The sequence below is a fragment of the Thamnophis elegans genome, chromosome 2, assembly GCF_009769535.1.
Source record: "Thamnophis elegans isolate rThaEle1 chromosome 2, rThaEle1.pri, whole genome shotgun sequence".
NCBI lineage: Eukaryota > Metazoa > Chordata > Lepidosauria > Squamata > Colubridae > Thamnophis > Thamnophis elegans.
Genome location: NC_045542.1, coordinates 42,688,982 through 42,712,276, shown reverse-complemented (window position 1 = coordinate 42,712,276; position 23,295 = coordinate 42,688,982). Strand labels below are relative to the sequence as shown.

The following is a 23,295-nucleotide window of genomic DNA, read 5'->3' as shown; positions in this document are numbered from 1 at the left end:
GTTTGATGCCATGATATATTTCTTAAAAGCAGATTTTGTACTAATAGGCCGTAGGCATTTTGGTTAAATTATTCCAGTTATCTCTTTATTTTTTGTCAGAGGTTTTTCTCTTTAGGGTATCATTTAGATTTGTCATGGCTGAAAAAAGAAGGCTATAACTAGCAGATCTGCAGGATTTCTGCTCCAGAGATGAATCAGCAGAGATCAATAATGGCTTTCTATTATCCATAAAGCCTGGGAAACATTATCTCTTTTGACAATGGAAGTACCATAGTTTAACTTATGCCCTGTAGCTAATGAGAAAGGAAACAAGGTGCGTGAAATATATGAAATCACTTTTATTGACTGTTTTTCATCTAGTTTCATATTTCTATGGTTGGTCCTCACATTAAGAGAGTTCATCATTGAACCCAGCTGTAACTGCACAATTTTCAACTAGTCTCCAACATTCCCTTTTTAGGAAAGGTTCTTGAGAAGGTGGTAGGTCTGTAGCTCCCAAGGGTTCTAGGGGAAGCAATGTATATGGACTAACTAGGGCAGGTGGGTTTCAGGCCAGGGTAGAGCACCAAGATGGCGTTGATTAGGCCTGTAGATGACCTCTGGCAGATACGGGATGGGGATAATCTTGACTCTTCTTTTTCTTTCTGTGGCCTTCAATGCTATCAGTCATGGGATCCAATCTGGGTCGGTCACTGGGACTAGAGGTTCAGTCTTCCAAGCTTTCGGATTTGTACTGGGGCCCATCATATTTCTCATATTTCTCTGTGAAAGTTCCCTGAGGAACTTTCAGCATGTATCTGAAAGCTCGGAAGACTTAACTTCTGGGTCCCAGTGACCGATCCAGATTGGATCCTGCAGCATTATCCTAGGACACGTATTATTATCCTTCATTCGTGACTCGGTCATGGTAGCTATTGAGAATGAGAGGTACTATAAAGAAGATTAAAAACTAACCCCAAACAACAAAGAGAGAAAGGAAAAGGAACAAAAGTGCAAAAAAGAAAGGACAGAAAACTAAAGAAGAAGCTTCTGATTTCCCAAATGCAAGCATGATCTCTTATTCTTCATTATAAAAAAAGCTCACTTTTTCTATTGTCCAATTTTTTTTGGCAATCATCAAAACCACAAGCCATAAGTGCATTTTCCAGGCAGAATGTCTATAATGGGTTTCTATGAGCCATGAATGTAGATATTAAATTTTCTCTAATCAAAGAAATTAATTTAGCATCTCTGCAAGTCTCATCATCTTCATCAATCATTCCTTCATTGTGGGCAGTATTGAACCTTTCTACTTTTAAGCATATATCACTGCAATTACCATATATAAAAACAAAGTTCCATGCCTTTTTTTCTTGCTGTCTGACCATTAGCTCCAAAAGAAAAACTCGGATTTCAATTGTACCAGAGCCTGTATCCAATTTTTAAAAGATGTTCACCAAACATGATAAAATGTCCCTTTTATGTTGTTCACATTTCTACCACAGATTCTAAGTACCTTTATATATTCTAGACAATTTCTCTGGTGACAAATGTTAACAATAGGGCATTTTATTAAAAAAAATCTCTGATTTTTAATGCGTAGGAGCTCTCCATCTATAAGCATCTTTAATGGAGTCTGTTGTTTTGATCAATAATTTCCCCATTTTTGATTGTAGAATCTTTGTAGCAGATCAGAAAGTTACTTAGTGGTGAACCTGCCTTCCTAAGCATGCCATACTTAGGAAATTTAAAAAAGGGATAATTCCAAGTGGACAAACCATGATTCAAAAGAGCTAACTTTTGGGATGTGAATTGTGAAATAATCAGATTTAACTTGTTAAGCTTACATCACCATCCCAGAGAAACTCTAGGGGACACTGTTGAGCTACATCAAAATGTATGGCTTTCTCACATACATAAAAACTGGATGATCATAGAAAGAACCATAGAGAAGGAAATGGATTAATTTCAGCCTAATACTCAATAACTATTGAGATCACCACACAGGTTGAGAAAGTTGCTGGTGGTCAAACCCATTGCAAAACTTTTGCTGTCCTAAAATAACATACTTTCTCTAGAATTGCAGTGCTAGGTTTTTTAAAGTTTAAATGGCAGTCTTTCATTTTTAGTTCTTCCTTCATGTCACCTCATTCTTCAGGGGTTCATTGAGAACCACTGGCATTTGGAAGAAAAAGTAGATTTGCCAAATTCTTTTGGCCACAGTGCCTTCATTTAATAGGTATGAGCAAAGTTAGATAAATATATTGAAAAGGACAGAAAATAAATGGAAAAGAATAGCAGATGTAAGGAGTAAAAATGTATGTGTGAGGTATGCCTTCATGGAGTAATGCCATGATCACTTGCATTCACTTCATGTTGTTCCTGTCTTACTGTAATAACTTATTATAAGAAGGGAAGCTGGAGCTAATATCATTTGAAAATTAAGTGGTTCGGACAGCTGTGTAGGTCTCTCTTCAGAATAGAGGTAGCTTGCAAAAATCTAGAAATCTCTTATTCTTTCTTCCTACTGGACTATTGTTCAATTCCAGTAATTTCTGAACCATATAATTTTCTAACTTTCCTTTTTTTGTCTGAGGATAGATAACAGTAAAGTCTGAATTTAGCAGCTGAGCTAAATTTCATGGACTGCTTCATATTATTGAAAAGACATAAAATGGTATCGATCATAGTGTAGCTGATTTATAATTAGAAAACATGCTCCATCATGCTTCTTATCTCTAAGCATTAAGACAGTCCCTGTCTTGTTTGAATTACTTTTATACTTGTGAGTTGGAAATGGAAAGCTGACAGAAATGAGAGGAAAACTGTTATGTTTTATTTTTCCTTTGCACTTGAGATATTGGCATTAAGTGGAGGTGGGGAGAGAGAGGAACATTTTAGAAAGCCTGAATATTTCAGAGGAATTGAGAATAAATTACTTTTCATTCACCTGAACTGATAGGGTAAGAATTTTCATTCTGGAAGTCCGTGGAGGAATATTGCTTGCTTGTGGAAAAGATGGGGAAACAATCTTAAGAGGGCTTGTCTACTGCCTTGAACTATGAATCCAATAGTGATTGCTTCTGTGGCCAGATTCACAGAACATGTTCATGGTGGGAAGACTGGTATGAAGATGTATATGTGTGTAAGTGGTGAGAAGGTTGTTCAGAATTAGTAATTAAATGGACAGTGCAATAGTAGGGAAAAGATATGAAACTGAACTGGAAGATCAAAACAAATTACTTGTTTTTTTTCTACTTAGCATATATTTATTGTTTACTGTATCTACATTCATTTTGGTACACAATTTTCAGTAGCAACAGAAACACAGAAGGCAATAACTAATATGTAACCAAGAAATACATAAATTGATGTTAAATGGTTAAGTAGTCTGGGAAATGCAAAAAAAAAAAATTAATTGGGAAGTTCATAAAATGGATACTAAGAGAACATTCCACAGTTTAATTATTGGATCAGTTATCCAGAGTCTGTTGTGGTCCACCGGCGGCTTGCAGAGGTCACAGCAGAGTCAGACAACGAGGAGGTTGGAGAGGAACATGGGCCAGTCTTGGAGTCTGGGGAAGGCTCAGATGAGGGCTCTGCATCGGAGGCAGAGAGGGGGCCAGGGTCATCTGGGACTGCCTTGGAGCCACCAGAGTCAGACAGCAGCGAGGCAGAGGAACAGGCTCTCCCTGTTCCCAGTGCGCGTATGTGTAGAGCTGCCAGACGGCAAGTACAGTTAAAACAAAAGAGACGACTCAGGAGGAAGGTTTGGAGGTGATTGGCCCCTCCCATAGGACATAAAGGAGGAGCAAAAGCAGGAAGCAACTTGGTTCATGCTAGTTAGTTTACCTTCGGAAAATACATTTGGACTCTTTGCTCCATGTGGCCTTGCCAAACTAATTGCCAATTAAGTCTTTGGCAGTGTTTTCAAAGAAGATAAAGGTGGGTGCTTATCAGCATTATCCTGAAGGACTTTGGCAGCCTGCTGTAGAACTCTTTACTGCTATTTGGAACTCATTACGGCCTTTGAAATAAAAAGAGGGTTTTTGGACTTAATCATGTGTATTTTACTGTATCAGGAAGCCTAGGTGAGAACAGAGTCCGTAATTGGCAGAGATATTAAAGGGTAGGCTCCTGAAGGCAGTCTTGGGATCCATCTCTCATGCCAATGCAGCTAAAGTTCCTCCTTCTTTCCCGCAATGATTCCACCTTCATTGAACTGAATGAAAGAATTGAAGAATTAGCACAGCTTAAAGAAAATACATCTTCATATGGAAGTTTGCTATCAAAAGATATAATAGATGAAAGCCAGGATGACTATATAATTAGTTGTTACTTCAAGTGGGAAGCAAAGAGGAGGGTAACATTGAGTACCTGTTCTGCCCTTGGACAGAATGGATCACATCTGCTTCACTATATTGGCCAATCTAATCTAGATTAAATCTTTTGTTTGATCTGTCAATGCTATTCTTAGGTTCAAAGCAAATGTAGGAAGAACAGTTCCCCAATAAGGCGTAGGAATGCTAGCTTCATTAGTTTCTTCCTTATGGTTATTTTTGGTGCATTTCTTTGTATGCCACTGACATGTGCATGCTACTATTTTTTACATTTAAATTTTTCCCTTCTACATAGCAGATGGTCAGAATAGTGATAAATGTCTCCATGTAGTATGTTGAAAGGTGGGAAAGGGGGCAGGAACTTTGCATTTGTAAATACTCTGTTCTCCTTTATGTTATGGTGATCGATCTGTCTGTCCGTCCATCTATCCAACCATCCAACCATCCAATCATCCATCACCTGTCATCCAACCATCCATCGCTGTCAGGAGACCATATGGGATCATAGCTGCCTTGTAGGGGCAGTAAAGGAAAGAGAGGTGCTTTGCTGACCACGAGGAACTCTAAATTTCCTTGTTAGGTCCGAAGCAATTTCTCCTGAATGGCAGCAGGGAGAAGGACCATTTTTGGCAGTCACAGAGCTGGGACAAGTGGGACTGATTTGTACTGGAGCAGATCATGCTGGTGAGATAATTACCAACTTTTACTCTAAAGACCTGATTTAAGTGCAAGAATTTTAGAAGAGAATTTCCAAGCCTAAGAAAGCGGTGATTAAATACACTGAGAGGAGGGAAAAACTGAAAATCAAGAGACGAAAGAAGCCCAGGGGAAGCTTTAAAACACAGAAAGCCTGAAAAAAGCTTAAACAATTGGAAAGGTGATTTTCGGGAGAAACTTGCTTATTTGTATTTCTAAACCCCCTGGATTTAATGGATAATCAGCTGTTTTTGACAGATTCTTTAATGTTGGATTTGGGAACAAGAGAGCCATCTACTGGAAGAAGAGAACTACTACAGCCCTATAGCCACAGTATACTCAGTGAAAGTGAACCCAATACACACAAAGTCTAATACACAGAATAGCAATAACATCTGGAAGACAGCCTGACCTTGACTTTATGTTAGAAGACAACTTGGATAATTTGAGAATACTTAATGAGTTTTTTTTCCCTTCTGAAGAATTCTACAAGGAACTAACTTGCAAATAACTAAGTTTTATTAAAATTGGCTATTGGATTAAAGATCTGAAAGATTGGAAGCATCTAGTGGATTAGTTTGGATTTGGACTATTAATGTTTAACAGAACATTCTATGAGACAAAAGAAGAAAAGTGATAGAACAAAAGAGAAAAGAAGGAAAATTAAATAAGACTTTAAAATTTGGACAATTGGGAAGATATATAATTGGAAAACTATAAGGCTGTAAATTACTAAAGAATTTTAAAGGCCATAAATTTAAGGGTTTTGGACATATAATTATGGGATTGATGAAATTTTATTAAGCAGGAGTTTTAAAATATTGAGACCTTGGAACTATAGAAATATACTGAGTATTATTGTTATAAAATGGATTTACAGGGGATGATAGAGACATGTGAAGAAATATTCTTGATGTTAAAAGTGTGCGTGAAACTATAAAGAACAATAAGGAGACAAGGGGATTGTTTAAAGACACAAAAATGAATGTAGAAGTTACTCAACAATTGGGTGCGGGGAAGAGCAACATGATATTCAGGAAATAGATGAGAAATTAAAAGAAGCCGTGGAAGGGAAAAATCACAATGAGATGCAAGACGCTAAAAATAAAGAAGAGTAAAGATTAATAATAAGTAGGAATCAATTAGATAACTCCTTTAAAGTTTATAACAGAACAGAGAGAAAAAAGAAAAATCCCTTCAAAAAAAGGGAAAGATTTAGAGAGAAAAAAGAAAAATCTCTTTTAAAAAAAGAGGAAATCTTGTGGATGGGTGTTTAAATAATATAGCAGAAAGAGACAAAGGGCACCCAGAAGAGAATGTTCAGTAGGTGCAAATATATCAAAAAGAGCTACAAGATTGCAAGAGGGAGAGATAAAAGGCTGACTAAAATGATGGAATTTCAAAAAGGTTGAGATGATGGATAAAAAGAAAATATATTAATAAAATGGAAAAATAGAAATAGGGAAAATAGTAGTGTGTATACAGAGAGAGAGAGAGAGAGAGAGAGAGAGAGAGAGATTAATTTAAGATTAATAAATTAATCTTCATAGATGGAAATTTAGGATTAGGTAATGTAACTGTATTACCAACATTAAGAGTGTGGTAAAGTATATTGTGAATTTATAATATTAAGGATTAGAAATTGTGGGGCTTTTGAGATACACTCCCGGGATTGATTAAATATTGTTAATATTTAGCTTTATTATAATATATGTGTATGTATGTATGTATGTATGTATGTATGTGTGTGTGTATATATGTATGTATGTATGTATGTATGTATGTATGTATGTATATATATATATATATATATATATATATATATATATATATATATATATATCTTTATTAGTAATCCTACACATTTGGAATATTGAAGTTATGGTGGAATAATGAGTAATTTTTAAAATATCAAATATTAGTAATTTAGTAGGGGATAACAAATATATGGGGCAAAGAAATATTTATATTTAAACAAATTAATGGGAAAAATGATTAAAAAAATTATAAAGAGAGAATAGTATTGTTGAAGTTGGAAGATTAGGATTACACATATTTATTTGTATTATTATTGTTGGCATTGTTTAAAAAAGATTTGACCCAGTCAATACATTGTCCACAAAATATGTATGGTGTGAAAAGAAAACTGCAAAAGAAAACATGTTTAATAAAAAAGGATGTACTTTACCCATCTTATATCTTTTGCCCCCTATCTGATCCAAGCAATTACTTTCACTTTGGACTTGCTTTCATCCTAGGGATACAAATGGAAAGGGGGGGGGGATTCTTTCCCAAACTTCTTATATTTCAACACCTTTGTCAACATGATTTGTCCTCCAAAAGCTGCCATCTTTGTTTACCAGCCAATCTTCTCAGCTGCACTTTTCTTTGAATCATGCTTTCTCTTGGTGAGATTTCAGCTGCAGATTCCTCTTCCATCTCTCCCTTGATATATTGTTGCTATCTACAGTCATTGCTGTACAAACACAACTCCAGCAAGGTCCAACCACCCCCAACAAACCCTTTGTATTATTTGACTCTTCTGTCCTTTTATATATTTTCACTTAAAAAGCAGATGTGCCTATATCCAGATGTTTTAAATAGGTACTCAGCTCCTCTTTCTGTATGATACTGAGCCTGATTTGGGCACACCCAAAGGAAAAACAAAACAAAATATCTTTAGCCTTGATGCCAATGCTCTGTCCCATGCCTGTCGGGGAACTCCCCCTGCTACACAGTAAAATGTACTGCTTCCTTTCCATTCCAATCTGGGACATATCAACTATTGTATTTGTTAAAAACATAATGTGTTTAGACTTGTGGTGCTACAGCCCGTGATTGCTTTGTTCGACCCCAAGGCTTCCATCCATGCCTCTCAGTTTGCCCCTAGATCCTTTTAACACTTAATCCTGTCTTTGAGCTAGTCTGAATTGATTCCTCCCTATAGTTGGGAGGCATTGAAAATGTTAGAGTGTAATTTTATTGTATGATTCTTAGCTTTATTATACGTGCAGGGTGTAACAAAAATCAGGCCCCAAAAGAAATTTATTATATAATTTGCATTACATGTTTAAATTGGTTGCCATTTTCTTCTAAACTTTTCCTTATTTGTTTGATGCAAGAGCTTTGGACATTCTTAATTATACTAACATTCTCTCTGATGTTTTCAAATTCTGACCTGATGGACTCCTGTGCATCATGTGTTGGCCTACAGAACTTGACTTTTTGTCGAATCTGTATTTGAGTTTTACTTTTTCCTTATGTGTGTGGGGCTGATTAGGACATTCTCTTCATCTGTCTATCCCTGTGGCTTTAAAATTTTAGAAAAAAAGTAGTCTCTCTTCAATTTCTATTCCATCACTATTAACCTTTGACATTCTAGAACTGAGTCACAGTTTATTAGATAATTAGTGTTTCTAGTCCAGCACTGGATGCTGACCCCTACCACCTAGTAACCTTTAAATTTGCTTTAAAGAAGAAATAGCGCACATCATCAGTGACACCTTTGTTTAGATCTGCAGGTAAGAAACTTTGTCAGACTTAGGGAGTAAACAGGATGACCTTGACGAAGAGAGAGGAGATCTGTTATGAAGGCAATGAGTAGACAAATATTGCTTAAGCCCAGACAGGGGAGAGAGTAAGATTCTGTTACTATTGCTTACCTATCCTTGAATATCCATATTTCTATCAGTAAAAGTAGTTTTAGCTTATGTGGCATCTGTTTCTTGGTTTATCATATAGGGCTGATTAAGACTCTGAGGCATAACTACCAAGGGCTTGTACAATATCTTAAACCCTTGAATGAATCATCTAGATGAGAGAGATGCTCCCTTTCAATACTGCCTTATATCCAACTCAGAAAAATTCTCTACAATAGCAATAGCAGTAGACTTATATACCGCTTCATAGGGCTTTCAGCCCTCTCTAAGCGGTTTACAGAGAGTCAGCATATTGCCCCCAACAATCTGGGTCCTCATTTTACCCACCTCGGAAGGATGGAAGGCTGAGTCAACCCTGAGCCGGTGAGATTTGAACCGCTGAACTGCTGATCTAGCAGTAGCCTGCAGTGCTGCATTTAACCACTGCGCCACCTTGGCTCCTACAAGGATACCATGGATAATGGAAATCATTAAAAGAACCAGAAGAATCCTGAATGTCAGATTTTGTTGCCTTTAACCTCCCAAGGTGATCAGGGCAGTATCTATTTCAGACTACCGTATTTTTCAGAGTATAAGACGCACCTTTTTTTTCCTCCAAAAAGAGGCTGAAAATCTGGGTGCGTCTTATACACTGAATACAGCATTTTTTGCCTCCCGAAACCCCGTCCCTTCACCAAAATGGCCATGAATAACCTTATGGAAAGCTTTCAGAGAGCTCCTGGGGTCTGGGGAGGGCAGAAATGAGCAAAAAACGGACCGTTTTTTGCTCAATTTTGTCCCCCCAATCCCCAGGAGCACTCTATAAGCCTCCATAAAGCTATGCATGCTATTGTTTTGACAAAAAGACCGGGCCATTTTTGCGAAAAGGGTGTTTTTTTGCTCATTTTTGGCCTCCTCAGGAGCACTCTGCAAGCCCCCCTCCCCCCGGCAGGCTATTCATGCCTTTTTTGTGAAAAATGGGCTGCTTTGGGGAGGTTTGCAGAGTGCAAAAACTTTTCCTTTCAGAAAGCTGTTTAGAGGGATTGATGAGAATTACATTGATCAAATGCTGTGCCAGAAGAAACAAAGTTTTAGGTGCTACAGGTTGTCAGATATTTCTTTCTCCAGCACATGGATAAATACATCTGGAAACATCTACCTACCTACCTACTGTATTTCTCTCTCTCTCTCTCTCTATTTTTCTCTCTCTCTATGCCTCTACCTACCAACCTACCTACTCTCTCTCTCTACCTACCTACTGTATTTCTTTCTCTCTCTCTCTCTCCCTCTCTCTCCGCTACCTATCTACAAACCCTCTCCCTCCCTCCCTACTGTATTTCTCTCTATATATATATTTCTCTCGCTATCCCTTTATCTATCTACCTACCTTCTCTCTCTCTCCCTCCCTCTCGCCCTCTACCTATCCACACACCCTCTCTCTCCTTACCTACCTACTGTATTTCTCTCTCTTTCTCTCCCTCTCTATCCCTCTATCTACCTATCTACTTTTTTAAAAAAATGCCCTTTCAAAACCTGGGTGCATCTTATACTCCGGTGCATCTTATACTCCGAAAAATATGGTAGGCTTGAAACATGATGGAAATGCAGCTGTAGTTAGTTGTTATTCATTAGGTAGCAGATTAGAACATTCTACCTTGGTCTGAGTGTTTTTCATCTTCTAAGTTCTGAGATTTTAGTTTCATCATTTTTACAGCCCAGTTTTAATGGTGAATAACTTTTTTCTGTGATAGTTCCATCATATATGTAATAGAGGAGAATAAACCCCCAAAAGATTTAGCATTTAAAAAATTCAGGTTAGAAAATATGCCTGTAATTTTCTTCCTTCATTGCTGAATAGCTGAAGATTCATTTTATGGCTCTGTTTTGGAGCCATTTTTTATTAATAAAAAGTGGAATCTGACAGGAAGAGATAACATTTTAAATAGCACTGAAAAGCTCTTGAGTAGCTACCATAATCCAGATACTTAATTTCACAGACAGAGAGAGGTACTTCACTTCACAGTTGTGGCCAGCTATTATTTCTCAGACATTGGTCAATATATTAGTTCTGCTTTCATTAATGCTACATATTTATGCACTTGAAAAATAAAGTTACTAAGTAATGCTTGTGAGTTTTGGATATTGTAGAACAAACTGCGGTTGTATATTTGAAAGTTCTGTTCTGCAAACTGAGCCCACCTCTTTCCTTTTAGTTCTTTTCCTCTCACCTGTGCCTTTCATGGGGAAACAGAGCTTTGGTAATTCAGAGCTTTTGTTGTAAATGATCCCAGATGAGTATCTGAAGCTCAACATTCATAACCCTCTTTTTGTTGCAGCTGCAATAGACAAATCCAACAGGGAGCAATATTAGCAATGCATTTTCAACTTGGAAATTACTGATCTTGAGAGTAAACAGCCTATATATTCCTCTGGTTTCTTGGAAAGACTTTGTTAAGATCAATTAGGATGCAAAGGACTACATGTAACTAGTTCTACATACTGTATATTAAGGGGTCTCTTAAGTTTGTTTTCTCAAATTGTAGGAATTGCTTTCATCCTCCTATGCTATACCGAAAGCTGTTTTTGGAACCAAACCAAAAATTCAAAGGCAACCTATGGTTGTTTATTTATTTATTTAGAAATTTATTTATGCATATGTATACACACACACAGAGGAAAGCGGTGGCTCAGTGGCTAAGATGCTGAGCTTGAAGGTGGTTCAAATCCCTAGTGCCATGTAACGGACTGAGCTCCTGTTACTTGTCCCAGCTTCTGCCAACCTAGCAGTTCGAAAGCATGTAAAAATGCAAGTAGAAAAATAGGGATCAACCTTGGTGGGAAGGTAACAGTGTTCTGTGCACCTTCAGTATTTAGTCATGTCAGCCACATGACCACGAAGATGTCTTTGGACAGCACTGGCTCTTCGGCTTTGAAACCGAGATGAGCACCGTCCCCTAGAGTCAGGAATGACTAGCACATATGTGCGAGGAGAACCTTTACCTTTACCATACACACAGAGAGAGGCAAACACACAAATTTAATGTTACACTGTATTTAATTATTATTAAATGGTCATTGATTATATACCATCATGGCATTTTCAATTCCAAGCAACCACGTAAATAGATGTTCTCCATCATGATCCATCTCTAATCTGTTCTTTCAGATCTTCCAATAATACACTCATTGCTACTATAAGTCCATCCTCCTTGGGGGCTTCTCATCTTCTTCTCTTTCCTTCCACCTTTCACAGCCTTTTCCAGATTTCTGATTCTTCATAGAATCTATCCAATTTGAGCTTGGTCCTTTGTGCTTTCAGTGAGAACACTGGGTTGATTTGTTTGATGACCCATCATTTTGATTTCTCGACTGTCTGTGCCCAAAGGTGTTTTTTCTAAAGGCAATTGGATTTCCTTGATTTTTTTTCTTGAAAATATTTTGCTTCTTATCCAAGAAGCTTCTTCAATACTCCAGAATGGTGGGGAGTGGAAGGATTTTTTTTTTCTTAGCAGTTATCTGGTCATTAGCATTCTGAAGGTTGGTGTTTGGCTCAATGAGAGTTATTGAAGCCACTTGGAGGTTTATCTGTATCTTCAAAGTCACCTGAAACAGAGTGCAAATGGGTATGGAACCTTCTTGGGATTGCTGAAATGACTGTGTTTTTGACAAGGGATAAGGTGAAGTTGTTCCCGCCCTCTCTGTTGAGAGATGGCTGTTCAGTTTTAATCTAGATTGCCTCTAGGGCAAGGGTTTGGCAGCATAAGGAAACAACAGCCAATGGCTTAATAGCTGGCCATCAACACCCAAATCACAACTAAAAAGCCATACACAATCAGGCACTATATATAGTAAATATCACCCACAGAATAACCTAAAGCATTCACTCTGCTAGAGAGAAGTTCCCTGAGGATGGGCTCCAGCACTCAGTCTGAAAGCTCAGAATGTTAAACCTCTGCTCCTGGTGACCAATCCAGAGTGGATCCTGCACACATAATACACTTTTCTCCTCTTATTTTGCTCACAACAACAGCAGCAGCAGCAGCAGCAACAACAACAACAACCCTGTGAAGTGAGTTAGGTTGAAAGAGAGTGACTAGCCCAGAGTTACCCAACTGACTTTCATCTGTAAGACAGGACTAGAACTCACAGTCTCCTAGTTTCTTGACCAGCACCTTAACCACTATACCAAGCTGGCTTTGTGGTTTGTTCTTCAAAACAACTGCTTCCAAAATAGCCAATTTCCCATGCCTCTTTCTGATAATTCTGGTCAACCAAATGAAAAACTAGCACTTTTGGGGTTGTTCATACATGGCGCAGAATATATATTTCAGAGTGTTTTCTCCCCGACAGAATCAGAAATTCAGCTGTTTTTTTGTAAAAAAATAAATAAATTCTGAAGTAGCTGCTGTGGTTAAGTGGTTTTTGTGATTGTCTCTTACAACTGGAGTCTTGGATTCTCCTGTTTGAGACAAGTTGCTGTTTCATTCCTGTGGGGAATTGAACTTGATATGATGGGAAAACACCAATATCCTTCCATATACACATTTAAAATTGAGGGGAGGGCATCAAGTTGAGTTCCCTCCTTGTCGTTTTAATTCTCTATATCAAATATGGCAGTTGCAGCCACAGATCCATTTTTTACAGTCCCTTGAGTTCTCCCAAGTTCATATTACTGTAAATTGGTGACAAGCCACTGAATAATGTTGTAAGGAACACACATTTCTATTCCATCATTTTAGAAGCAATTCCTTATGGGTTTGGAAATAAATATCATTCAAACATTAAAAAAATATTTCTTTACACTTTTAAACTTCCCAAGAGTACAGGTGAATGTACCTTGTAGACTTGCATATGAAATATGTACTTGTAAAAGAATTTTTAGAATAACACATGAAGCCTAGAACACATGGTATATGAGCAGAAGCAGAGCACACAGAAAGAAATCTGTGATGGTCACGTTACCATATTTTTCAGAATATAAGACATACTGGAATATAAGACGCACCAAAGTTTTGAAGAGGCAAAATTAAAAAAAAGGTTTTGCACTCTGCAATCTCCCCAAAATAGCCTATTTTTTTGCAAAAACAGGCCCGTTTTTTCCCCACAAAAGAGGCATGAATAGCCTTTAGGAGGCTTGTAGAGTGCTCCTGGGGGCTAGGGGAGGGGGGGGCAAAATTGAGCAAAAAATGGCCCATTTTTCGCTCATTTCTGCCCTCTCCAGCCCCCAGGAGCACTCTGAAAGCCTCCTAAAGGCTATGCATGGCCATTTTGGTGAAGTGGGTGGTGTTTTGGGAGGCAAGAAATGCTATATTCAGTGTATAAGATGCACCCAGATTTTCAACCTCTTTTTTGAGGGAAAAAGGTGTGTCTTATACTCCGAAAAATACGGTAATTCATTATCTAGCAACGAATGAATGAGTGAATGAATGAAACAAAAAGAAAAGAACTAGAAATAATCTAATTTCAAAAAGTAACTCTTCCTGTATCTTCCTTATACTATACTGATCTTTTTCTTGGGTTTTGTCCCAGCACATCTATTTTATGGGGGCAAAATAGCATCATTTAACAATGTATTTAGAAATTTTCCAGTGAATGTTTTTTCATGATTTGGGTATTCCACACACTGTGAAATTAGCTAAGAAGGGGATGATAAAATGGATATGTTCCAGGTCAGATGGCATCCATTATTCCATAACAGAACTGCAGACAGATTTCTCCAATTACACATACAGTGTATGATGTTAAGGTTCATTGGACATTATATTTTATATCTACTTGTCCTTTACTAATCATTTATAGTTATGACGTGAAACACTTATCATTTATCATTATAGTATTGTGATTATTCAAACCATTTCTATTCAAAAATTAAATGGTAAAATGGAAGGTAGAGACAGATAGTGAATAAATAACATACAGATATCATAATGACTGATTGATATGCTCTGATATTTGGGTGATCTTCAGCCCTGGAATATGAATAGGCAAAGCCTTAATTTGGATAGAACTTAAATTCTTTTGTATAAAAAGCAACCCTTTATCATTCAAGTACATGTTCCTTAAGCTGACTAGACCACTGACACCAGAAATACAGAGGCTGTCATACCATTGAGGAAACCATTAGTTAATTTCTACAAAGTTGATACTTTCACCGATCTCGGATACCCATGCATTTGTGATTTTGAACTCCCTTGGGGTTTTTCGGGGGCATTTGCTGACCAAGATGCCTCAGAATCCTTTCTTTGTAAATAACTTTTCATATGATTTAAACCAGGAGTTAAATCCAGCAGGTTCTGACAGGTTCTGGAGAACTGGTAGTGGAAATTTTGAGTAATTCGGAGAACCAGTAGTGGAAATTTTGAGTAGTTTAGAAAAGCAGCAAATGCCACCTCTGGTTGGCCCCAGAGTGGGGTAGGAATGGAGATTTTGTAGTATCATTCCCCTCCCACGCCCACCAAGCCATGCCCACCAAGCCACAACACAGAATCGGTAGTAAAAAAAATTGAATTTCACCACTGATTTAAACCCAGCTTGCTACTCAGTGAGATAGTCTGCAAGTAAGTTAGACTGATGTACTGATTTTATTTGAAATGCTATGCATATCTTTCCACATTATCACTTTTCTTGGATACACTCTTTTTTCTAGATAGATAATTAAGTTGCATTATTTTAAAAGAGAATTGTTCCTTAAAACATTTCCCAACAGTGACGTTCCCAGTATAGGACCTCTCTGTTGCGAAGCCCACTTTTGGTTCTTAAGATATTGCACAGCTATTAATAATATATTTCCCTATTGTTGAGTTACAGCAAACTCCACTCATGCTTTGAGTTTGTATGAGTTTGGCTGTCTCCATTGCTATGGCGCTTCTCTTATCTCTGTTCCCATGTACTTTTCAGTCTATTAATTTCTCTGCAGGGAAATGGGTGATAAAGCCTAATAGATTTTACACCCCATGGAACTTTCCTTGAACAGTGTCAAAATAAGAGGAAAGGACTCTTACTTTAACCCAGATTCAACTATAATTTAATTTCACATATAAGATGGGAACAAAACCAAGGCAACACCCTGGGATCATGGCAGAAAAAACAATCTTGCTATGGCTTGTTGGTATAATTGTTAGGTATAAGTGGAGAAAGGCCCTTACTGTATTGAGTTTTGGGCAACACCCTTCTTCTAATTTTCTTTCAAAAGTTGGGCTGAAGAAAGAAGTCCCAGAATTATTCATAATTAACCATTGGAAGGGACCTTGGGACCTTATCTAGTCTGGCCCAGTATAGGAATCCACCATGACAGTCCATGTGGGAGGTGGTCATCCAATCTCTGTTTAAGTATCTCTAGCAAAAAGACTCACCTGATCCACATCCAGCGGCAATCTATTAGGATCCCTTCCCTCCCGATGTCCCATTTGTCTCTTCTGAGGAATTGTCTTACATTGTAGTCTTATGGCTATATTATTTCCCTATTATCTTCTTTTCCCCAGACTAAACAGACTTTTTATTTTTGATTCCAGGGCACTCACATCCCGTATTGCTATTGCTATTGCTATTGCTACCCCCCTTATTCCTTCTTCCTCTTCCCCCCTTCCTTCCTCTTCCTTCCTTCCATATAAAAGTAGCAAGAGTGCTGTTGAATGCCTTTTCAGATTATATATTGGAAGAGCCAAGGTGGCGCAGTGGTTAAATGCAGCACTGCAGGCTACTGCTAGATCAGCAGGTCAGCGGTTCAAATCTCACCGGCTCAGGGTTGACTCAGCCTTCCATCCTTCCGAGGTGGGTAAAATGAGGACCCAGATTGTTGGGGGCAATATGCTGACTCTCTGTAAACCGCTTAGAGAGGCCTGAAAGGCCTATGAAGCGGTATATAAGTCCACTGCTATTGCTATTGCCACTGCTATTGTATCCCACTATAATGTTTAAGGAAGAATCACTATAAAGTGGCAAGTAAGTTTTAAAAATTAGGTAGTGATGTATAAATGAATATAACCAATATTATGTGTTGCAAATTCAGTGTCACCTCAGCTGCTAGATGCCATACTCAGACTAGTGTCTATTGTATAAAGTTATTATATTCACGTGACTCTTGGAGCTGGATAGCAAAGCACATTTGTCTGACAGCACCTGTTCCCTGTGTGCCCATACTACCTTAAACAAAGTAGTATATAATTTTGACAACAGCAAAGCTAGTTGAAACATCAGATATAGAAATGTATTAAGATTCACTGTGCTTGAATGTAGACATGTATGTCAGATTAATTCTTCTGGAAGAATATAGCATAAAATTGGGCTGAATGGCATTAAAAAGAACGAAAGAAAATAAAATGTGCATTTTGATTTGTTTTCTGTCTTTCAGGATATCAATGTGTCTCCTCAAACATCACTGGCTTTAAATTATGATTCAAGAGTGATCAAGGAGAAATACGAACATCAGTCCACGGATCGTCAGGAGTATGAAAATGAACTGTCCATCCGGATAGGTAGAACAGCTTTACATTCAGGCAAGCATCCTGTCATATACCATCAAGTTAATACGATAGTAGTGTGCATATGTATATGTACATGCATATGCACATCCTACATGTGTGTATGTCATCGGGGGAAAAATGGATAGAGATAGGGCAGCTTCTTTCTTTGGTATTTTTCTCCTCTAAATTTCTACCTTAAATCCTAATGCTTGCATATCATATTAACTGTTTAGAATGCTCTTTAATCTGGAAGATGGCTATCCTATTTGGAATGATGAATCCTGATTCTTTGAAATTCATGTAGGCTCTCTGTGGATTCAGTGAGTTCCTTGTCTATTTCCTCTATGACTTGCTTCACTTGGCTTGGTTGGGGGTTACTTACCAGCTGGTGGAATAGTAAAGTATGCTAACTATTCAAGCCCTCTTCCTTAGTAATTCTTGTTAAGATAATATTTTTCCTGTTGCTGAGAGATTTAGGGAGAATTATTCTAATTGTAATCCTAATCAGTAAAAACAGGCTTGGGTTCATTGGCCCTAGTGCTTTCAAGCCCACTCCATTGCTTTTCTTCACCGATTAAACAGCTCTTTGGCAAGCTGGGGAGGGAATAGTAGCCCCCATTGGCATAAAGGTGGAGGGGAGAATGGATGTCCTTAGATTCTTTCCTGGAATTCAAGCTGTTGAAAGCTGAAAGCATTATCACTTTGTAGGTCTGGTGTGGAACCTGAGTGGGATCACTCTATTAGATAAAAAAGCAAGGGACACAAAAATAAGGATATAAATTATTATTTGGTGTCTTCCTGTAAAAACAGAAAAATAAATTGAAATGGTTTTTAAAATGCCTATTAAGGATATACAGATATTTAATGTTTATTGAATGTTGATAAAACTTGATTTACAAATGTGAAAGTGCAAAAAAAAACGTGGCACGACATAACCGCGAACGTCAAAAGCGCGCCGACAACAGCGCACTGACAACAGCGCGCCGACAGAAGCGCGATTTAAGTTAAGGTAAGGTTTAGGGTTAGGTTTAGGGTTAGGGTTAGGGTTATTTTTAGGGTTATGTTACAGCGCACTTCTGTTGGCGCGCTGTTGTTGGCGCGCTTCAGCGCTCATTCGTCTCCGCGGTTTTGACGGCGCGTTTTTGTCACCACGCTTTAGTCACACGCGCTTTTCTCGTACGCACATTTGTGGTGGAACCCAAAAAAACCCCAACCACCCAGTTTTTAAAATAAATCTAAAGTTGTCCAGTAAACACTTATGAGCACCCAATGTTTGTGGAATGTTCATAGAAATGTATTGTCTTTATATCACAACAGATAGTACAAGTTAGATTCCGTTTCATGGTCCCGTATTTCGTGTAAAACTTTCACATAGAATTTTAATATTCCACAATATTTTCCTTTCCCAATTTGCTGAATATCATAGAGATACAAATGTATTGGCTTTTTTTTTGTTTTTGTTTTTTTTGCTAAGGTGAACATTGAGTGCAAGAACCAATTCTATATAGTAGTGGTAGCTCTAAACCATCTTTTTAAAGAATTGCTTCAGTACTCAATATTTCATGAGGCACATAAGAACCTTTGAGTTTTTTAAAAATGAGAAATCTCTTTTAAGGTAGTTTAAGTTGATTTAAGGGAGTGGTGATGCGGAATTGGGACGTGGTGGCTCAGTGGCTAAGATGCTGAGCTTGTCGAACAGAAAGGTTGGCAGTTTGGTGGTTTGAATCCCTAGCGCCGCGTAATGGAGTGAGCTCCCATTACTTGTCCCAGCTTTTGCCAACCTAGCAGTTTGAAAGCACATAAAAAATGAAAGTCGAAAAATTGGGTGGGAGGGTAACAGCATTCTGTGTGTCTTTGGTGTTTAGTCATGCCAGCCACATAACCACGGAGATGTCTTCAGACAGCTCTGGCTCTTCGGCTTTGAAACAGAGATGAGCACCGCCCCCTAGAGTCGGGACCGACTATCACATATGTGCAAGGGGAACCTTTATCTTTAAGGGAGTGGTTATCGCAACACAAAGAATGATGAAAATAAATCAAAAGTTGATTGAACTGCAAATTCTGAGAATTCAAAAGGCAATTCAATCAACTTCCTTGGGTTTGCAGGAATTAAAGAGCATTTATTTCTCAAAAATGAACAAATAAACGAAAACCTATTTTCTTCCCTAAAATCTTTAGCATGTTGGTATTCATATCAGAGGGTTGGGGTTTTTTTGCCAATAAGTACTATGAAAACTGTTGGGATAACTTTTCCCCCCTGCTATGGATTGTTTACTTTTCTCTCTGCCAGAGAAAAAAGATTACTTTTTTCCTGTCTCATATTTTAATATGTGAAAAAGACAAAAAATTGGGACTGGTATGCTTTCTTTCTTCAGAGACATGTTGTGTTCTGGCCTGTAGGAATGAACACTGTGTATAAATGCAATGAATCATGACTGTCAAGGAGGGCAAAGACAGAATACTAATCGTATGTTTACTAAGTTTCTAGTATGTTTATCCTTAGCTTCTTTGAGCACTCTTGGAATTCTAATAGCCCATAGCAAATATTTGTCACAACATGGAGATGCAAATGAGTAAACACAATCTAATCCTTATGTACTTGCATGTCACATCAGAATGCAACAGTATGCAATTGCTCTCAAGGTAATTTGTTAAAGTGCCAGGCTTCCAGGAATTCTCTAGTGTTTTTGGGATTTGACTTGTCTAGGATGATCATGGTTTCCCAGTTGAAACTGTCCTTAAGTCTGTCCAACTGTTGTGAAATTAAGGAGTTTTCATCATTTCTGACTGTTAGTTGGTTGCTAGTCTTCTGCCTGTTTGTCTTCCGTAGTAGCTGTTGTGGTCTTTACACTGTAGACTTTTCTACAGGGCAATCCAACAAATCAATACAAAGACATAAACAATATCGACATACTATGCAAAAGAGACAATCAACAAGCCAAAAGAGGATCAAAAAGGCCAAAACAATTTCCAACCAACGGCCAACATCTAGTTGAGCATAGATTGACACCAAGATTAACATTAGCTCAACAATCAAGAAACAAACAATACCCTAGTCAAGCTAACTGTAAATTGCCGAACCAAAGAACTTTGAAGACCACTCCCACCAACACTGACAGGGAAGCCACTAGAATAGAAATTGAGAGCAAATCCTATTCCTTACTAATACTGATGATGTTTCCTACTTTGGGTAATGAAACATCTTCAAGAATACAGCCAAGCTCAGAGAGCATCAAGGAGCTTCATATCAACCCAGAGCTACAAAATTATCCTTTATCAGTAATACGTGAAAGAACTAACATATCAGTTTATAAGTCAATCTCACACAAAATTCTGCTCAGTCACTTTGCAGTCCTTGACCACACTAAGGTTGTACACCTCTTCATCTTTGTGTGAACTAAGGAGGCGCTTGTCTGAGAGACATTTACTCAAGTCAGTTTCTTGGTTGACTACCTTTGTGTTGGTGGTGGCTCTTTCTCTTGTCCTTCAAGGCCATTCCCTATGCCTTCCCCATCTTTGGCTATGGGATTTTTCATGCATTCCTTTCATCAGTGAGTAATGTGATGAGGTAGGTATCTAGCATTGTGTTTCCATGGTGATACAGAAATCTATCATTATATCACAAAATCTGGAAAAGCATTATACCCTAAGCCAACAATGAAAGGAAATCATGGATTGGATCCCTGCCTCATCTCAAAATCTAAAATATGATATTCAGGACAGACTAAAAAGAAAAACAAACTAAGAAACGGCAAGGATGAATTGAACAAACATATTACATTCTTAGGTTTAGACTGTCTGATATTTCTTCACAAGGATGTTTGTGAAGTAGCATCCAATCAGGCCAGTAAAAATCTAAATAAATAAAGTTTTCACCTTATGATGGATTCTGGTACAGCCTGTAGAAGTACTGGTGTGAGATTAGATATTCATATTTTGTTCCTATGAAAGGTTGGCAGGTAATCTTGTTTCGTGCTGGAGCATAAAAACCCACTGAGGGGAATATTTCAGAGTTTGAAAACTTTCTTCAACCCTATAGAAGGCAGAATAATATAAGTTTCAACTTGTAGGAAGTGCAAAGGGAGAAGATGTTTGTTTGGGGAAAATCCCTCTGGAATCCATTCTCCTTTTAATTACAGAAATGATTAAAGTATATATATTTGCTTTGCCAAGTTTCCTTACACAACCTCCCTACAGTCTTTGAGTTGACAGCCAGGAGGTAAAACACGACTTCTGTTTCAAAATGCATAATACATCAGGCTTGTATGACAAAAAGTAGTTGCAAATTTACATGTCAAACAATATTTCCAAACTTTAAAGGGACAGCTGTAGCCCAGATTTTGGGGGAGAATGACTTCTCCTGTAAGATTGATGAGAGTATAACAAAATGTAATTACTTTATATTCACTGAGGTATTTCCCTAATGGAAAAGACACCTTAGAATGGAATATATGTATTTATATATCTAACTTGGGCTTTATTAGAACATGATCAGTACAATGTGGTGTTGTGATTTGTGGAGTTAACACTTTTGAGGTTAACTAGCATTTCCCTCTGTGATTAGGTGAATAGCTTGCTTGACTTAAGATTGTACATTAAATAATATAGTATAATAACTAAAAGCCTAAAAGATGGCAACTGGTGACCCAAACTGCAAGCCAAAAGGGAAACTTTTGGGGAAACACTTGCCTACCTAGTTGCCACATCAGGATGACCCTTTTAGGGGACCAGAGGCTCCTGCCTGGGTGGAATTGATATTTTCCCTGTGTTAAATTTTCTAAATGAAAGGAGGTATTTATGAAGGATGATCCCTTATTTCACGGTTGTTGAGAATGTTGTGTAAATAGTGCTCTGCTCCCATTGTTTCTGGGTGGATCACAAAATCTTTTCTGTCTGATTTATGGAGCAAATCTTCTATTGCATTAGATGTATAAATTAATGATAGGTCTACTGGATAAATACCAACTAAGACAAATACAGAATTCATCTGCATATATGCATCTATTGTATCCTGTATGAGAATAGTCCAGTCAGGTGTATCAATAGGTAATAGATTTCACCTCCAGGTAGACGTGTATTGTTGAGATAATATTTTGACTCCAAAGCTCCAGATCATCTAGCTCAGGAAATTCTTACATTTATGAGCTGAGTGATACCCATTACTAATTAAATAAACAACAAATTGACTTCCACTCAGAAAAGTGCTAGAGACGATGAAGGAGGACTGGTTTTGCTGACAAGATAGAAGATATTCAACTGTTAGTAGTGTACCCATGAGGAAGTTATGTAAGACAGAGGTGTTGAAATATTTAAATGTCATAAATCACTAGACATCTGGTTTCAGTGTTGAGTCTGAAAACCATGGGATAGTAGAAGTTCCTGAACTGCTCCTTGTATGTATTTAATCCTGCCCTTGAGCGCTGTATATCCATGAATGACTAGTTTAATGAGGCATTTAAATATTCAATCTAGACACATCTTGCAGGGTAAGTATATCTGTAATATATCTTTATTGAAAAATATATTTATATTATCTGTGGCTATATTCTATCTTAAATAGATGAAGTTGTCTTTTAAATTTTGATCGAATGCTGATGTTCTTTTTCAGGGCTTGAATTATTCTATGTATAGTCCCCCCCCCCCCAAAAAAAAAGTCTGGATCTATTTGGCAATATAGTAGAAGCAACAATTCTCTCTGAGTTAGAGTCTGATCGGGCAAATCTTACGGAGTTGACTGAGGCATGATCTTGTGTTAAATGGAATAAATTTGATCCTGTTAATTATAAGGGGTCTCAACTCTGGAGATATGGCCATTTGTGTCTTACATCCATTTTTTATAACCCTCCCCCCCCACTATTATTTTTACAAACAACTCAAAGTGGCAAACATATCCAACACTCTTCTCTTCCTATCCCCCCCCCCCCCCCAAACAATAACACTGTGAGGTGAGTTAGGCTGAGAGACTGACTGGCCCAAGTTCATTTAGCTGGCTTTCATGGCTAATGTGGGACTTGAACTCATCGTCTCCTGTTTTCTAGCCTGGTGCCTTAAACACTACACCAAACTGGCTCTGAAGCAGCCCTCCTTGGTTGGTTAAGGCTCCAGGGATGATATGTGTGGCTGGATCCGTGCAATAAACAATTCTTCCTTGAGACAAGTTTAGTCTTTGTTTAGCCATCT

The 23,295-nt window shown here is 37.8% G+C and overlaps 1 protein-coding gene across 5 annotated transcripts in view; it reads left to right on the top strand.

Annotated features, from left to right (window-relative positions):
- Positions 1-23,295, top strand: part of SLC39A11 (solute carrier family 39 member 11) — a 371,144-nt gene that overhangs the window by 81,747 nt on the left and 266,102 nt on the right. For 4 of the 5 annotated variants that reach the window (XM_032211061.1, XM_032211064.1, XM_032211062.1 and 1 more), the window contains one exon: positions 17,004-17,148. In XM_032211061.1, coding sequence (XP_032066952.1) covers positions 17,004-17,148 — 145 coding nt within the window. The remainder of the gene's footprint in view (positions 1-17,003; positions 17,149-23,295) is intronic. The other variant, XM_032211065.1, reaches the window with a different exon arrangement.